General features: G+C 45.5%; 1 protein-coding gene across 6 annotated transcripts in view; it reads left to right on the plus strand.

Annotated features, from left to right (window-relative positions):
• KCNQ2 (potassium voltage-gated channel subfamily Q member 2) overlaps positions 1–18,567 on the plus strand; it is a 178,862-nt gene that overhangs the window by 136,229 nt on the left and 24,066 nt on the right. For 4 of the 6 annotated variants that reach the window (XM_053245602.1, XM_053245598.1, XM_053245600.1 and 1 more), the window contains 3 exons: positions 3,087–3,310; positions 7,936–8,044; positions 9,879–10,010. In XM_053245602.1, coding sequence (XP_053101577.1) covers positions 3,087–3,310; positions 7,936–8,044; positions 9,879–10,010 — 465 coding nt within the window. Of the gene's footprint in view, positions 1–3,086; positions 3,311–7,935; positions 8,045–9,878; positions 10,011–14,663; positions 14,766–18,567 lie in introns of all 6 variants that reach the window. The other 2 variants (XM_053245603.1, XM_053245601.1) reach the window with 2 other exon arrangements.

The raw sequence follows: 18,567 nt of genomic DNA on the forward strand, positions 1-18,567 counted from the left end.
CGCCTCTCCCTGGTTCTTGCAGCCTTCCTAACTGCACTGAATTCTGCTGAACTTTGCCTGCATGCTGCAGCTATTTATTTACTTATTTACTTATTTATTTATTAACTAATTAATTGCATTTATTTACCGCCCTATCCAAATGGCTCTGAGCAGTGCACCACAATAAAAATAAAACCCATAAATCAATCCTTTTAACAATCATTACAGAACAATTTAAAAACAGCATAAAACCATTAACAATTAAAACGTTTAAAACAGTTTTAAAACAGTTTTAAAACAGTTTTAAAACCCTGGAAGGTTTTTAATTAATTTGGAAACCGATTGTCTGGCTGAATGACAACCTGAATGTAGCAGTGGGTCTAGCTCTCTTATGAACATCTTATTTGATTTTCTTAATTCAAGAGGTGTGGAAGAGGTTCTGCTTTCTTTTTATTCGGAGCAGTGGGGCGTTCAAGGATTTCATCTTGGTTTAGCTGTTACCCACAATTAATGTCAAGGTTTTTTGGTGTGCTTTTAAAAAAATGTTTCTCAGGGTACCCTGATAGTTTGCTTTCCTTTGCATTCTGTTGAGTTCAGTGATATAACTTTGGATAACAGTGGTGGTTCCCTCAGGACGGTTGCACCTAGAATTGCCGTCTTGGGTAGATCAAGTAAGACAGATCTGTCCTACTAAGGTGTGACTAGCTATATGTTTTCTAACTTATCTTAGGTGCTTCTCTGTTTATTACATTTATATCCTGCTTTTCTTGCCTCATGGATCTCAAGAGGACTTAACATAACATAGGAAGCTGCCTTGATCCATCTAGCTCAATATTGTCTACAATGTTTGACAGCAACTCTTTAACATTTTAGACAGGAGAATTCCCCAGCCCTACCTAGAATCCCCGCTGGTATGTTTCCCAGACTGTCCCAGGTATTGGGAATTCTCTTTGGTAGGAGAAACCTTTTTCATTATAGCAGAGTGCACAGAGGAACAACACAGCAGAATTTAGTTAAGCATGTGTGTATGCTGAGAGTAAAGTAACTTGGAGCCAGTTCATAGTTTCAAATCAATATAAGTGGCATTTATTAGAGAACTCCATTCTAGATAGGAAAGTGAGGAGATTGGATCTCTAATCTAGCTAGCTAGCTGGATACAGATGGATTCTGCATCTCTGCACACATGGTGCAGGGAGAGGAGCTTGCATGTTGCAAGGTAGAAGGAAGGAAGGAAAGAGAGAGCGAGAGAGAGAGAGAGAGAGAGAGAGAGAGAGAGAGAGGAAGTGACCAGGCAGGCAGGCAGGCAGGAAGTGTCCCTAAGAGTAGCAATCTACATTCCAAAGGGATAGTGTCAGAGTAATAGAGAAGGGATGACCAATGTCTTGACCCTCTAGCCCTCTGTCTCACTAGTCTGTCCTCATAAGTCATTGAGACAAGAGACAGCACAAAGTCCTTCACTTCCAACACCAGGTTCATTCGAGCTCTTCTATGGTGTGAGAATGCTGTGGTCCTACATTATGACTCCTTTGGCACTGGCAGTAGCAATAGCAACAGTAACAGCTCTGATCTGTTAACAGCTAAGCTATCCTCTTTCTCCAGCTAAACCATCTATTAAAATTAAGTGAATGGCATGGAGGCAGGACTCTAATCTTCCTTCATGGTCAATGCATGCAAAGCAAACAATGGCTTTTCCACCAAATGAGTTTTTTCTTTGTTTAAACGTGTGATGCTCCCCAGTGCAAAGTAGATGTTTAAAATAGCTTCCCCTCACTCAGTAGATCAGTTGCCTGCCTGTTACCTTTGAGTTGCCTTTCCCCTTGAGGGAAAGGGTTTCCACAATAAAAGGGTTTCCCGAAGGGTTTCCACAATAAAACCCTGAGGGATTTATTGTGTGTTACACACAAATGCACATAACAAAACACACAGTACACACATACACAATGCCATTTAGAAAGGGAAAGAAAATGAACCTTTGGGAGGAGGGAACTTGAGGAGAGCCAGCAGGGAGGAGCAGATGCTTAACCCTTTCAATGCCCCTATCTTATCTGCAAGGAGCCCCTAGGAAATGGGTCATTACATCAAGGTAAACTACATTGTCAGATATGTTATGTGTATGGATGTCATGGGGGAAAGTAGAATGACAAAATGACTTAGAGCAAAGATGGCGGAAAGGAGGATTCACTAATACTTGTACTAAAAGCTCTCAATGACAAATTTTGTCACATATAAGATGTTCTTAAATAGGTCTCAAACTGTGGACTTCCAATAAGGATGAATCTAGGGAATATTTTCCATGACGTGCTGCTTCTGTCTTGACTGTAACATAGAACTTTGCATTGTGGCTAGTGAGGCTAATGGAAACTAGGAGCTCTGTAGGGCTTTCTTCTCCCACTTTGTTCTAGTGGGTAGAAGGTTTTAAGTGTACATCTGTATGGGGCGGCTGATCCAGGCTCTCTGTGCTAGGATATTGGCAGAAATTGTTTATGATTGGTATATCTTGGAGATTATTCTCTCATTGTCCCTATTTAAGAAAAAGACTCAAGGTCCATACTTTGAATAGCTGATCCTTGTGTACGTTCCCTGCGTATAATTGCCCAATCCTTTTTTAAGGGGTGGCTGATCTGAGACTCTCTAGCTGTTGTTGGACTGCAACTCACATTATCAGTTGGAGCTGCAGTAACGCAGCTGGGGATTATGGGTATTGTAGTCTAGTAGCTGAAGAGCCTCAGGTTGGCCACGCCTGCCCTATGCTTTGTACCAACATGACCCCCTGGGCCTTCCCATCGCACTCAACAATATTTCATACCAAGGTCGCTTTATGTTTATATGTTCATTCTTCATTTTTCCTCTTCAGTTAACGATCCCACCTCATCTTCATTCATTACCATGGAAACCCTTCCTGAAATGCCTTTTGGAAGCAATTTAGCCTTAAAAGCCACCTCACACTGCCGCTGCTTCTACCGCTGCCGCTTTGAAAGACAATTGGTTTTGAATGGCTGGAGGGGAGCCGCCATGGTGTTTTTGGAGTGACTCCCCCCCCCGCTTGTCTCCTCTTCTTCCCCCCTTTTCTTTTTTTGTCTCTTGTTTCGATTTGTCTCTGTGCACAGTCAAAAGGTCAGCTTGAAAGATCGTGTCTTCTCCAGCCCCCGAGGTGCCGCCACGAAAGGTAAAGGTTCCCCTCAGGCCCCGGGTGTCCGAAGATCCCCCAGTGCGGACCAGAGCATCGAAGACAGCCCAAGCAAAGTGCCGAAGAGCTGGAGCTTTGGAGACCGGAGCCGAGCCCGGCAAGCTTTCCGTATCAAGGGAGCTGCGTCTCGTCAAAACTCAGAAGGTGAGGTGGCTCAAGGCAGAGGAGAATTGGTGGAAGGCTTGAACCGGAAGGCCCGGCCAGTTCTGTTTTATTCCTGTATTTGTATTGTGCTTTTCAGACAAATATTGCCTCCCAAGAGAGCTTACACCAATCATAAAATGACACAGGCTGTCTCTTCAGTCTCATAACTAAAAAGGCAAGGCACACAAGGGAAGTGGGGCAGAGTGGAAGAGAAAGGCAGAGGAAGGAGATTTGTTCAACATTGGCCTGATTCGGATGTAATATGGGACTATGGTTAAGCCTGGTTCTGCGTAACATCCTTGAGTGTTGAAGCGTGCGGTGTCCTCATCCTATGTCCCCATGAAAATCTGCTTTCCATTTGAGCTAGAATAAACCAATATTCTTCACGATGTCCCAAATGGCCAATCTCAGTTTACCCTAACCAGGGGCGTAGCAAGGTTGTTATGGGCCCAGAGACAAGATTTTAAAATGTCCCCCCCTCACTGAAGCTCAGCTCATGAAGTAAAGAAATCTTAAATTATTTTTTAAAAGGTTTTGTAAATTGTGGACGATGCAAGTCATTTAATGGTACTAGAGAAAGACTTGCTGTTCTGCTAGCTCCAGGTCTTAACACTCACATCAGTTTCAGAGGATGAATACAACTGAAGGAAGCCTAGGCGGGTGCACAGTTGGGGGAGTCAGTCGTGTGACTTGCCTCTGGGGGGCCCCCAAGGCAGTGGGCTCCCAGACAACTGTCTCCCCTTGCCTTATTAGAGTTACGCCCCTGACCCCAATCGACTTGCTTGAAATAATGGGAGGCTTCACACAGATCTGGTTGCCATGAACAGCTGGTTCCCAGAAAGTTTATGTTCCCTGTGGGAGCTGCACATTCTGGTCCCAGCATGTCACGTGAACCCACCGGCTCCTTTCCCTCTAAGTCAAGCCACATTGCACCTTCCTTTTAACAGTTTCCAGTTGCACAATGTGGGATCACATGCAGGTGTGTGTGTGTGTGGGGGGGGAACTGAACTGAACCTTTCCCCCTGCCCCCAAGTCACCTCTTCCTCTCCCCCACCATCATGCTGAGCGCAGCCAACCACTCCTCCCTTTCTCCCCTCCCACTGTGCTGTGCCCCAATGGCAAGCCTGGAGGGGAGGGCACTGCTGGCGAGTCATTCCTTCCTTCCTCAGCCCCTCCCATGTGAGGAAGAGCGAGAGAGGGAAGCTTTCTCCCAGCAAGGGACGGAGGAAGAAAGGAGATGAGGAAGAGGAGGAGGAGGAGGAAGAAGAAGAAGAAGAAAGAAGGTGGCTAGAGGGACACCTGAAATCTCCCGGTGTCCAGTGCACAGTTCACAAAAGAACTCTATTTCCTTGGAGGTGTCATTTTCTTTGCACTTCCCCACCTCTCACTCAGTTCTCTTGCCCTAGTACTGGCAGTACCTCAGGGAGCAGTCGAACGAGTTGGGCTGGGGTGGGCGAGTGGGATTTCGCAGAGGGTAAGGCAGAGGGGGGCTGTTTCCAGCCCCCCTGCTGCACCGGCAGTGTGGGGAGGTGGCTGCACTCCTGGAGCCGGCCCCTACAGCAGCAGCAGCAGCAGCGGTAACGAAGACGGAGCAGCCAAGCAGCAATGTAGTGGGATCACCGCTGCTGCTAGAAGCAGTGACCCTGTCCTTGCCTGCTCCTTTGACTGGGCTTCCTCTCTTCTGGTGAGCTCTCCAGATGTCCCTCCCTGTCACCCAGGCCCTGGCTGCTTGGGTGCTTAAGGTGCCTTCCCCACAGGAGGAGTGAATGGAATGAGTGGAGGATAAGGTAGGGGGAAGAGGGACATGGTGTTATTTTGGTGTTGAAGCCAAGCTCTTAAAATTCCATAAAGACAAAATCTTTTCTGAAAGTAGCATCTTCTTGCTATGGTGATGGCTTTTGACCAGTGTCTTAGGCTCCTGCTTGCTGTACTCTATTCTCTCCTCTGCCACTTATCAAAATTTGATAATTCTCAGGGAATCGTGCTAGATTCCCTCAGTAAAACAAGTTCACTATTTCCCAAAGTACATAAATCTATAGGAGATGTTGGCAAAGTTCCACTCCTTTAAAATCAGCATAGAGAAATGTGCTGTAATAATAGTCCGTTCTGTTACCTGAAGCTTGTGATAATAATTCTTTCGCTAGGAAGTCCTTAAAAACTGTCCGGATATTCAGTATTTTTCGCCGAGGCTGCCCCATGAAGGACTTATCAGTGCTGTGTTCATTCTAAGGATAGCATTTTGTATACAAAATATACATACAAACCTCAAAACGTTTCGTACATTGAAAAGTTTGCTATTTTGCTACATCTGTGGTTTAGTTTTTTAAAAGTTTTTAAACTTTGGAATGTTTTTTAAACTTTTAGCTTTCAATTGAACATTAAAAAAGGTCATTAAAAATGTAGAAGTGTGGAAATGCATATTTCATTGCCCTTATACAGAAACATTCTGAACATCATATTTTAACTGTTATTGAGATCATTGAGTATTAAAACTCTGCTGAAAACAATAATAGTTAAAATATTTTTTTTAATTTTTTTATCTATTTAAAATATTTCTATACCGCCCAAAATTTGCATCTCTGGGCAGTTTACAATTAAAATCATTGAAAACATTGAAAACCCAATATTCATGCAGAATAAACTGCCATTTTATTAACTGCAAAACCTTAACCTCATTAAAGTTGAGCCTGACCAGGAACATGGAGTTGCAGAACACTGAAAACAGATTTTTATGATCCCCCCCCCCCGCCCCTGCCTTCTCAAATGGAGTATAGTCCACCCTGTTTCCTTCTTATGCACATTGTCTGATGCAACATGGGGCTAAAAATACAAACTTCGCCGATTTGATGATGGGGTCTGAGCTGGTAGTGACTGACCAGGAAAAGAATCTTGGGGTCATGGTGGACAGTTCCTTGAAAATGTTGACCCAGTGTGCGGCAGCTGTAAAGAAGCCTAATTCCATGCTAGGGATCATTGGGAAAGGGATAGAAAATAAAACTGCTAATATAGTCATGCCCTTATACAAATCAGTTTTGAGACCACATGTGGAATACTGTGTACAGTCCTGGTTGCCAAACCTTAATGAGGACATTGTAGAGCTGGAAAAGGTTCAGAGAAGAGCAACCAAACTGATCAGGGGATTGGAGCGACTCTTCTATGAAGAAATATGACGATATTTGGGCCTTTTTAGTTTAGAAAGATGGTTGGTAAGTGGGGGGACATGATAGAGGTGTCTAAAATTATACACTGCATGGATAGAAAATATTATCCATCTCATAATATTAGAACCTGGGGTCATCTGTTGAAACTAGATGCTGGGAGATTCTGGACAGACAAAAGGAGGTACTTCTCTACAAAATGTATAGTTAAACTACGGAGTTTGCTGTTGACGGATGTGGTGATGGCCACTAATATACATCATTTTAAAAGAGGGGTTAGACAAATTCATGGAGGATAGGGCTATCATAGGAACATAGGAAGCTGCCATATACTGAGTCAGACCATTGTTCTATCTAGCTCAGTATTGTCTTCACAGACTGGCAGTGGCTTCTCCAAGCTTGCAGGCAGGAATCTCTCTCAGCCCTATCTTGAGAAGCCAGGGAGGGAACTTGAAACCTTCTGCTCTTCCCAGAGCGGCTCCATCCGAAGGGAATATCTTACAGTGCTCACACATCAGGTCTCCCTTTCATATGCAACCAGGGTGGACCCTGCTTAGCTAATGGGACAAGTCATGCTTGCTACCACAAGACTAGCTCTCCTCTCCTCTATCCATGGCTACTAGCCTTGGTAGCTATATACTTTCATCAGGATCAGAGGTAGCATGCCCCTAAAGACCAGGTGCTAGGGAGCAGCGAAGGGAGGGGACAGTTCCCTCTTCCCCACACTTGCGCATTTCGCACATGCGCCAGTTGGCTGTTGTGAGAGGCAGAATGCTGAACTGGATAGGCCTTGCCCTGACCCAGCAGGGCTTTTCTTATGTTCTAATGAGAGTTAAAGATGGCCAGTGCATATGCATGGCAGCCTCCAAAATGGCCGCCACCAGCATGAAGAGGCCCAGAACAGGCCAAATATGGCTCAGAACTGGGCTGATTGGATACCGGGGGAGGGGAGGCTGGCAGGGGGAGGGTGAACTGCCAGAGACCCCCCTGCGTCCATAGCAGGAAGTCCACATAGTCCCAGTGGGCATGTTGTCTGAACCTGCTGAAGTCTGGATCCTGAGCCAGGCTGCTGGCATCCACCTGACAAGCTTTGCCCACCTTCAAAGGTAGGTTGCAAATGTCAGGCAAGTAGCAGCAGCTGGGTTCAAGAACAGGAGTTCGGCCGACAGGGCTGCCAGGAACAGATGCTCCCTGGAGGACACTAGACTGTGGTGGATCGTGTTAAGCTGCCCCAAATGCCTCTCAGAAGAGGACCATTTTCACTGCACTACACGACGGAAGGCTATCTAATAAAGACATGTCGTTATTTGTGTACGTTTGTAGCCCATTGCATGCATTCGTGCCTTGTCCAGATTTCCTGTTTGCTTGCCTAGTAATTGTATGTGTCTGCTTTCTCCACGACACTGAGAGGTTCATTAGTTATGCTCTCTCTGCTTCCGCCCACCCCTTCTGTCTTCCTTAACCTAGATGCAAGCCTCCCTGGAGAAGACATTCCTGATGAGAACAAAACCTGCAACTGTGAATTTGTGACCGAAGATCTGACACCGGGCCTTAAAGTCGGCATCAGGGCAGTGTGGTAAGGGAGGATGGAGAGGGATGTGTAAATGTTGGATGCGGGGTGGGGACCCCATAATAAATCTAAATGATGCTGAAGAATGCTGTAGGCTCCATTGCTACTGACTGGCTTCCATCAGTCTCTTCGTTGTCCTTGAAATACAGCAGCAGATGCAAGCGGGTAAAATCTGGCTTCACTGCCTCAATTTTGTGTGGAAATGTTTCCATTTGCTTTGTTTCATAGCAGTGAAGCATAAGAAATGGATGTAATACCAGCCGAATTCTGGTATTCTGCCACATGAATCTGCCTGTTCTATCCAGTCTTTCAGAGGAGCTCTCATAGGCTTCCCACCACCTTCTGAAGCTTAACTGATGGGAACATGTGAGCTTGCCCTCTCGATGGTAGCCAACCACTGTACAGGCAGACCTCGTTATATGCGGACTCTGTATCTGTGGTTTCATGTGTTCACAGGTGTATAATTGACACACAGTTATATTATCCGCAGATACAAAAGTCTTAAACCCCATGTATCCACAGTTCTTAGAGGGCCAGAAGTGACTGTGGAGGTCATTTCTGGCCACCATGTTGTTGGAAGGAGCAATTTTGTGCCTGATTTCTTTTTAAACAAGCATTTTCCCATGATTTTTCACGAAAATGAAAGGGGGAATTTGGGCCAGGGGGCGCATTCCTGGACAGCAGGACACTTGTGAATCACGGTAGAGGTCTTCTTTCGTGGGTGGTGGTGGTTGTTTTTACATCCCATAGAGTCAGTGGCTTCATTGAAAGTGGTTTCAGCATCTGTGCCCTCCCACACAGAACAGAACCCCGCAGATACCAAGATTTGCCTGTACGAGGCAGGCTGTTGAACAGCTTTTACAGTTAGGACATTCTTCCTAATGTCCCGCCTTAATTTCCAGGCATTGGTTCTAGCCCTCAGAAAACAAGCAGCAGAGAACTGCTCCATCTGTGTGACAGCCCTTCAGATATCTGAAGACAGCTAACATATATCCTTTTAGTCATATACATCTCATAAACCACAATAGGAAAAGATATCAAAATACGGTCAGCAGCAGATTAAAACCACATCCTGAAGATGCAATGGCCAACATCCAGACTAATGAAGCCCAAGTGCAGTGCTGCATTCCAGACTAAATCAGTGTGGGTTTTCCTGTGGGGGGCGATTTTCACCAATCGCCTCTTCCCAACTTGGAAAGAATATTCACCAGTGCATTAATTAGAACTGAAGGTAATATTACGAAGAATTATTCTATCAATTCTATCAAATGGATAGAATATTCATTTGAGAATATTCTTTTCCAAGTCTAAATTGAGCCTCCCAAAAATATGTCCCTGAGGGCTATGTGGCTGTCAAGAACATATTTTGCGTGACCCCCCTGGTCATGCAGATGACCAGTGAACTTGTGTGATGGCCTCCAAAATGGCCCACACCCATGCGAAGAGGCCCAGAATGGGCTGAAAATGGACTAAAATGGCCTGAACCAGGCCGATTGGAGGCTGGCGAAGGGAGGGGGACCCGTCAGACTCACACTCGTTGCCACAACAGCACCCCCAGGAGGTGGTGAGTTTCTACAAAAATAAATAAACTTTAATTTGTTAGAACCCCCAGACTGGCCACGGGGTTCGGCTCAAGTTCCAGCCAAATCGGGTCTGGTTCAGCTCAAGGGTGAACTGGTGGAGAGCCCTAGAGCCAGCCAAGTTCAATGGTGAACCAGCTTGAGCTCGAGCCAGTTTGCACATCTCTAGCACAGAGAGATAGTAATCAGCGGGGGTAAGGATCCCTCTCACATCGCTCTGAATTTCCACTTGCCACTCTTTCTTTCTCTTTCTGCTTTAGTGTTATGAGATTTCTGGTTTCCAAGCGGAAGTTCAAGGAGAGCTTGCGGCCCTACGACGTAATGGACGTCATTGAACAGTACTCAGCGGGACACCTGGATATGCTTTCCCGGATCAAAAACCTCCAGTCCAGGCAAGAGCCTCTCCTCTTTCAGTATTCTGCTTTCTGCCACCCACTGAGCAAGTGTTATCATGATTCATGGGGTGACTGTATTGGCAATCACCCCCTAACCTTTTTCTTTTGTCCAGCAGGGAAAAGCCACTGGGTTTTGTGAGTAAAGACTATTTTTATGTGGGTTGCAAGTACTGTATTATAGAGCATGAAGCTCAGATTGGCTCTTCAGAGTCTCATAGTTCTGAGTGGTTATGACAGCCAGTGAGTGCCCTATTGAAGTCTCTCCATGCATTCCTGATTGTTTTCAAGATGGCAGCCGTACTATCAAGTGCAAGAAAAAAGCCACCTACTCCAATGTCCGATCTACTTTAGGGTGATCCGAACAGTAATTTTATAGACATATTACTCTTGGGATCGCCCTAAAATTCTCAGGTGTAGGTAGCTTTCTCCACCCTTGCACTGAATAACATGGCTGCCATTTTTAAAAGCATGCATGCATGATGAGTGTTCAGTAGGGTGCTCACTGGTTGATAATCTCCTCACGGTGAGTACCCTCTTGCCACCATTCTTCCTATGGTGACTGAAGGAGGGCTGCAGGTCCTCAAGAAGCCTTCAGCATTCCTGCACTGAAGGCTTCTTTGAGCAGCGGACAGCATGCAGAGAGGGAGGGCGGACGTGATTTTCACATCTCCCCCCTCCTCTGTATAGAAGCTCTGTCCACTGGTATAACCATGCTCCTGAGACCCTTGTATGACCCTTGAGTCAGTTTTATACAAATGGAAAGGGCTTTGGAGGAAGGGGAGAGATGCAAAAATCACTCCTTCCTCCCCCCTGTGCCTGGTTTGCAGCGGAAAGAAGTCTTCACTGAGGGCTTCTTGTGGATCTTCAGCTCTCTTTCCATTGCCAGAGGGCTGCAGCTCATGTCATCCACTGAAAATTACTGCCTTGGATACATGGTATCTGAAAATACCCTTAGGTTTTGTATAAGATGATAGGATAGAAAAAAGATCATTGTTCATTTATCTGCTTTTTCCAGCTGCATTTCTTCCTTAAAAAAAAATGAATTTAGTGAAGCAGAGAGAAGCCATTGAGGTTCAGAACTTTTTGCTACCCACAGTTATCTTTGATTTGGGTCAGCACAGGAATCTCCTCTGACAAACAGTAGTGGCCAGTAGGAAAAGAAGTTAACTCTAGAGGCCTTCCTTGTCTGGTCGATGACCATAATAAAGGAATCTAGAGGCCTTCCCTTTTGTTTTAAGCATGCCTGAGCTAGGGTTGAGTGGTCCCTAGCTGAAATCAAAATTTCACCCCAAATTGGGGTAAAACTGGGGGACAATATCAGGGGCTGAATACTGTGGGGTGGGGTGTTCACTCAGCGCAAATTGGAAAGAAATAATGTATAGGAGAACCTCGTTAATTGTGGACCCGGCATCTGTGGTAGGGATGTGTGTGGAACCAGCTGGTCCAGTTCGGTTTGAGTCTGGCACTGGGCCAGTTTGGTCCAGCACCCCCTCGAACTCCCCCGGTTCGATTTGGTTTGGGGGCGAGTTCATGGACCGCTCTCCCCGCAGAACCCCCTCCAGCGCTTCACACTCTGATTGTGTGAAGCACCTCACTGTGTATTAGGGTTCTGTATAAGAAAAAAACCTAAATCAAGAGATGATTCAACCAATTCTTATTTTAATAATCGTTTTGCTTTTGAACATTTTTTTTTTAAGCTCACGCACCCAGAAGAAATTGTTATAGGGCAGGGAGTAAAGCTCAGCAGAACTTAATATATATTCTACTATATATGCAGATTACACAGCCCGCATACACACCTGGGAGTGGCGCTGCAGGGGATTCAGCCAAAGAGGGAAAATAACATTATTTTACAGGATGCTTAATGAGTAGATGGAGTGGGATGGAATCGGAGTTGTCTGCTTTGAAAAAGAAAAGTTCATTCTCAGTTGTGTCAATGCACAGATAAAACATTGCAGGCTTCCTTTGCTAGAGCCTAAGGATTCCAGGGGACCTGTCTTGCTAGGCCTGGCTGTTTCACACTTGAATCCATGGGCAGAGGAGAGCAACCATGAAGAATAAAGACTCTGACAAGGCCGATGAGCCTTCCAACCTCTTGCAGCTGTCTTTGTTGGCTGTTCCTGCCTGTTTGACTGCAAATCGGGGCCCTAAAGCAGGGGTTCCCAATCCTGGGTCCCCAGATGTTGTTGTACTACAACTCCCATCTTCCCCAGCCACAATCAACCTTTTTGACTAGGAAAGATGGAGATCCAACAACATCTGGGGACAGAGAGTTGGGAGCCCCTTGCCACTTGGTAGAATGACACCAACAGCCAGCTACCAAGTAGCTAAATGTGCAGATTATAGTAAATTATCACTTGGGAAATGGTATAACTGAAGCTGGATGTCAACTGAGTCCAAAACCACACATTCCAGGGAGCTCTTGAGTTTAGTTTTTTTTTAACCAAGGGTAAAAGGTTTAGCCTGGGTAGAATGAAATGTTTATCCCATTACCCTCTAGTAGCTTTTGAGTCATATCCCCCAAGTTGCCTTTTCACCCCTAGAATGAAAAGATACAGGGAACTCTGTATCTTTCCCCCCTGCAGGTGAAAAAAGTTTGCAAAAGGTGATTTTAAGCAGCAAAACATCCAGAGCAAAAAGGCTTAATCCCTTCCTCTCTGCTTACTCTTCTTCTGCTCAGGATTTCTTTCTTTGTTTTATTTAAGATAGTTTAAAGCCACTTTAATTTTTAAAAAACTTGCAGATTGGTATACAATAAAAAGAAAGGTCAGCATCCAAACTAGCAGAGAACGCCTTCTTTGTTATGTGCGCTGTCGCCAATTAAGATCTTCAGGGGAGGTTCGTCTGAGGGAATCGCTGGCTCGCCTGGTGGCGACTCAAAGGCGAGCCTTCTCTGTAATTGCCTCAGAGCTGGGGATCGCACTTCCTGCTGAGATGAGAGTTGCTGCATCCCTGTTGACCTTTAGGAAACAACTGAAGACATATCTCTTCAGCCAAGCTATTTGGTGGTTTTAGCTATTTGGTGGTTTTTATGGGTAGTTATTTTAATTTGAACTTTTATATGTTTTAAATTCTTTTAAAATTTCTTGGTTTGTTTTGATGTTGTAAGCTGCCTAGAGACTTCGGTAGTGGGCAGTATTGTCAGCAATCTGGCCACCCGGAAGGAAAGTCCAGGAAGATAGTCCACAATACAACTGGGCTGCAGAAGTGAAACACGGCTCGGGAATAGTTCTCTCTATCTGGCTTGGGCTGAAAGCTGTCGACAGGAGGGTTGACAAACGTTGTCTTCCAGCGGCTAATGAAAAGCTGTTGACGTGCTTTATAGTCCAAGCTGATAACTCTCGGCTTGCCCCTCTGCAAGAGACGTTTACTTCTCCTGATAGTTTCCAGCTGTGTTCTTTGTCTTGGGACATGCCTCTATTGTGGAGTCAGTGGGGTTTGCCTGCATAGCTCATCTTCTGATTTGTCCATCGCTGTCTCTGCTGCCTCAGACTGCTGTGCCTGCTCTGAAACATCAGCCGGACCTGCCTCAGCCATCTGTTGGGAACTGACAGCTGGGCTCTGCCCCTCCGGCACCCCTGCATCAGCTGAAAGGCTGTCAGCTTCCCCTTCCTCCTTGCTATCTGAGAGCGAGTGCGTGACAAGTATACACATATGATGAATCAAATAAATAAATAAATAAATAACATGGCAAAGTGAGTGTGCAGGGTAACTAATGCAGTGTGGGTGCTCACGTGAGTAGGGAGATTTTGACTGATCTCAGAAGCACTCTTGGCCACCCAAAAATATGTCCCTGAGGGCAGCATGACCCTCAGGGACATATTTTTGAGAGACACAGAGCACTTTTGCAGAAATCACTCCCCTTCATGAGCACCTCCACTGCTTTAGTCTGGCATGCAGCTGCTGCACATGTGCTGTCAGGCAGGATGTCAGCCAATGAAAGAGTTGTAGCCTGCTACGGAGAAATTTGGTTTTAAAAAATGTGGAGGAATGAACCTGGAATTCTGTAAAACATGTATTTTGACTTTGTGTAACTATTTCCCAACAGTAATTACACCAGATTTCAGCTGGCTAAAGGCAATGTTGCAATGTTTTTTATATTGGGGGTGTTCATACATACTTCCTCTTTCACCACTCATGATATCTGTTGCTGCTTTTGTGAAGTATACCATGACATTCTTTTTTGATATATCTTGTTTCTGTCTTTTGTCCCATCCCATCCATGGGTGTGTTTGCCTCCTTCAAAGCCTGTGTTTTCTCAAACTAGCTGAGGATGTGTTCCATGTCTCATGAGAGTAAGGAGTCTATATTTCTAATGGAATATCTTCCAAAAACTTTCCAGCTTTTCTAGCATGTGTTGCCTATTAATTGTAGAGCAGCTGCCTTTTTGAATGGAAGAAGGGCTATTCCATTGTTGCTCAAACCTCTGACATCTTTCATTCAGTTGGGTAAAATTTGGTGGCTTCCCAAACAATCAAGTGATGTGATTACTGCCTTCTATTCAGAGTGGAATATAATTTTCAACGTTCTCCTCTTTCTCCCTGTCTTTTGAGTTGTTCTCTGCAAACTTTCCAGTCAACTTTTTCTCCGACATGTTGCTTCATTATGCATTTTGCTGGTGTCTTTTTTCTTCTCATTTATTTTCGCCAGGATAGATATGATTGTGGGCCCCCCGCCCCCTTCAACTCCCCGGCATAAGAAGTATCCAACCAAAGGATTTCCTCCTAAAGAATCACCCCAGTACTCACCTAGGTTAGGATTTGCCTAGTGCCTCTTTTTTCTGAATCTTTCATTTGCTTCCTGTCAAACCCCTTTCATGCCACGATAAATGATGACATTTTGTCACATGCTGCTGATGCATATCACACCGAATGGCTTGCTCTCCTGGATGTGCTTCAAGTTTTACTTTGAGAGACACCAAAGGTGGGCCTTCACAGCCATGCAAACTCGGAAATGGCCAAAGAACACTTAACTAATCATTTGTTTCCCTTTGAGGGGACCATTCAAGGCTTCCTGCTTGGAGCATTCAAGGCTTTCCTGCTTGGAATGGTAAAAGTCATGGTGTTCTGTTGCTGAAGTTTCATTCTCCATGAAAAAGAACCCTTGTAGGAATGATAGCTATCTCCTACTAATAGGAAAAGTAAACCTTGGCCCATACTGATTAAAATACAATGGCAATGATGTTAAAATGCATGTTGGAAGCTTTTAAAAGGCTCAGGGCTTATAAACAGACAGAGTCTGAAAGCCTGTGAAGTCATACACACAGCCATCTTACCTGGGGTCGGGGAGGCCTGGAGGGAGGCAGGCTCCCACCTGCCTTCCCGTGCACTATCCCTCACAACTTCTCAGACCTCTGCTGATCTTGCGCCCACTTGAGTAGCATGGTGGTGATCAGCAGAGCTGAGAGCCGGAGGAGGAAGTCCTCTGGCATCCTTCAATGCACTGCACGAACCGAGTGTGATGCATTGGTGGATTTCCCTGCTGCTGGGTGCTCTAGTCACCTGGCTTTGTGGACGCTCAGGCTGCAGGCAACGCAAACGTTCATACAACCAGCAAATGGGGTAGAAGGCTCATGTGCATCCTCCTACCCAACTTTAAGCCCGGGTTTAATACCGGGCTACCTGGTTGAGGATTGCCCAATCCTGATCTTGGTGGTACTCATTACCAGCCCTACCTGGGCTATAGCTCTCCTACCCGGGTAGAGCTGGTCATGAGAATGACCTCATCATCTCCTGTCCTGGTCTCTCATTAGAGCCTATAAGCCAAGCCAGTCTGCAGGACTGTAAAGAGTTCCAAGGGAGCATGGTGGTCGACCTGAATCCCAGCTCCAGCTGAGCTCTTTTATGCCTTATGCCTTGAGACTAAGGCCTCAGGCTCCACCCTGTTTAAGTGTGGGTCCTTCAAGGGGCAACCCCTCAGACCTGGAATGGAGCCTTCCACCATCTCTCAGCTGCCTCTTGCCTGTGTCAGTCAGTGGGTACTGATGGGCAAAAGGTTTCTAGTACACCTGGGTCTGGTTGGGTGAATCCAGTTCAGGAGAGGCCATCTTTGGGGGTTGACGTCTGGTTCCTGGCACTCTTAATTGCCCGGTTCATATTTACTTTCAGGGCCTGGATCCTACACTGTAGCAAATGGTTTTGGGGATTTGCCTGGCTCTTCTCCCTCCTGGCTGTTACTCAAGGGCCAGGCTGTGACTCTCCGAGTTATGTGCAGAGTCCACAGATAGAGCTAGGGGCCCCATTCTCTTCTAGGAGCCAATGAAAACTCAGCTGGTGTGTATGAACAGCAATCCTGCACTCACAGAACATTTTCCTTCAAGAGAAACCACATTGCTCATGGACTTTTGGACCATGCCCTTTTCACGTTTTGCACTATTTACCCAAGGTACTTTGTGCGAGACTGGTCTTGTGCAAGACTGCTGGTGTTTCCTTAGCACAGGCCAAATGGAAATGCTGGCTTAGCCCTGCACAACATGTGGACCACTGTGCCCAGTTCTGAGCACCACATGTTAAGAAGGACATTGATGGACTGGAATGAGTTGAGAGCAAGGCAGGAAATATGGTGAAGACTCTGGAAACTAAGTCCTATGAGGAACGGTTGAAGGAACAGGGGAGGTTTAGCCTGGAGGAGAGGAGAGGAGAGGAAAGGGGGATAGGAGAACTGTCTTCAAATGTATGGTGGAAACAGGGCAGACCATTTTTGTTGTTGTTGTTGTTGTTCCTGAGGATAGGACTAGAACCAATGGGTTGTAATGACAAGGAAGCAGATTCTGGGTAGAGACTAGGAGGAATTGCCTCACTGCAAGAGCTGTTTGACAGTGGAAACATTCACTGGGGGATTTCAAGCAGAGACTAGACATCCATGTGTAAGAGTTACTGTGGCAGCTTCCTGCACTGAGTAGTAGGTTGGTCTAGGAGACCTCCAAGGTCCTTTCCAACTCTAAAACCTCTAGTTAATAAGTAACTTTATTAATTTTTTAATTCTATATTGCATCTATTTTATTAATGTTGTAAGCTGCCTTAAACAGTAGTGCACTGAGGGGGCAGGGTATATACTACTACTACTACTACTACTACTACTACTACTACTAAATTATTATTACAATTGCTACTATTATTATTACATTATCAATAATAATCAATAAGTAAATAAACAACCCTTTGATTGTTCCCCTTCCTTGTGGCAAAAAACAGGTTCAGGAAGGGATTCGGATTGGGCGCGGAAGCATGATATAATTCCCCCCTAATATAATGATACAATTGCCTGCTCTCCCACTGCTGATTTACTCATCTCCTCCCCACCCACCCCAGTGGCTGTATTTGCTATTTTAAAAAACCAGCAGAAGATCCAGTCACAGATCTCCCACCTTGTTTGGTCCTGAGTTCAGTAAGAAGAATGCATTCCATGATTGAATTATTTCAGTGGGCAATAGATTTCACAGCAATAAAAATACATTCTTTTATTTAGATTTCAGGCTGTCCTGTAAAGCTCATAGTGCAAGGGTGACAGCATGCTAAATGATGCTGACTCAAAATGTAAAACAGAAAACAATGGGTGAGATCCAGTCAAAGTACCTTTTAAGTGCTATTGATTTCAGTCAGAGAGAGTTAAGCACATGGAAGTCAAGAAGCCTTGAAAATGCTTTTTGTGGGTAGTTTGTGCTTGAGTATTAACAATTTGCCCATCTGATTCAAATTACTATGCGTGTCCCCCCCCCCCCCCGCTCTTGTTTGTCCTTACTGAAAACTCCTGAAGTAGGCCACCACACACATTCACCTTTTCAGGATTGCTGTTAACAGTACACTAGGCAGGGGATTATAGCCACTTCTGCCTCCCTACTGATACACATGTATTTGCAAACACAAGTTTATCCCCCAGTTCTTTATGCTTTACATTTTGAAGTGTACACTCAAAACATTGTAGGTGTACATCAGTGTTCTCCCCCCCCCCATCTGTGTGCGGAATGAGTTTTGTTCTGGGCGTGTGTGTGTGCGCATGAGCATTCAGAGTGGAGCCTTCCTGGTTCAATCTGAGCGGGATCTAAAATTAACTGAGCAGACATCAAAAGATTTGTGAGTGTGCGCACCTGTGCATGCCTTAGAGGGAACACTGGTGTACATGTACAAAATGTCTGTGTGAGTAGCCCCTTCTATGAGTCTTCCATAGCCAGTTGTTGAGTCTGTAGCTAATTTGAATCCCATTTAGGCACTGGGCCCACACTATGAAATGCAGTAATGCAGCGAACATGTGTTCTAGGTTGGTTTGTTTTCTGCTGGCGATGCTGTTTACAAAATGAGTGTCCAGCAAGGCCGGCTGTCCTTACCTCAGAGGACGGAGTGGTGAGAGGGCCCAAGGTGACAGGGACAGGTGGCAGCCGTGGAGAGATGGAGGAAAGACTGCCAACAGGCAGGGACTCAGCTCCAGTGGAAGAGGAGCTGAGCCCTGATAAGGCCGAAGGGGAGGCGTGCGAGGATAACATCAGCAGCATGCCTCCTAAAGGAGAAGGCGGAGAGGCATTGGCAACAGCTGTAAAGGGTAGTCTACAGGTAATAAA

The sequence above is a fragment of the Hemicordylus capensis genome, chromosome 4, assembly GCF_027244095.1.
Source record: "Hemicordylus capensis ecotype Gifberg chromosome 4, rHemCap1.1.pri, whole genome shotgun sequence".
Lineage (NCBI taxonomy): Eukaryota > Metazoa > Chordata > Lepidosauria > Squamata > Cordylidae > Hemicordylus > Hemicordylus capensis.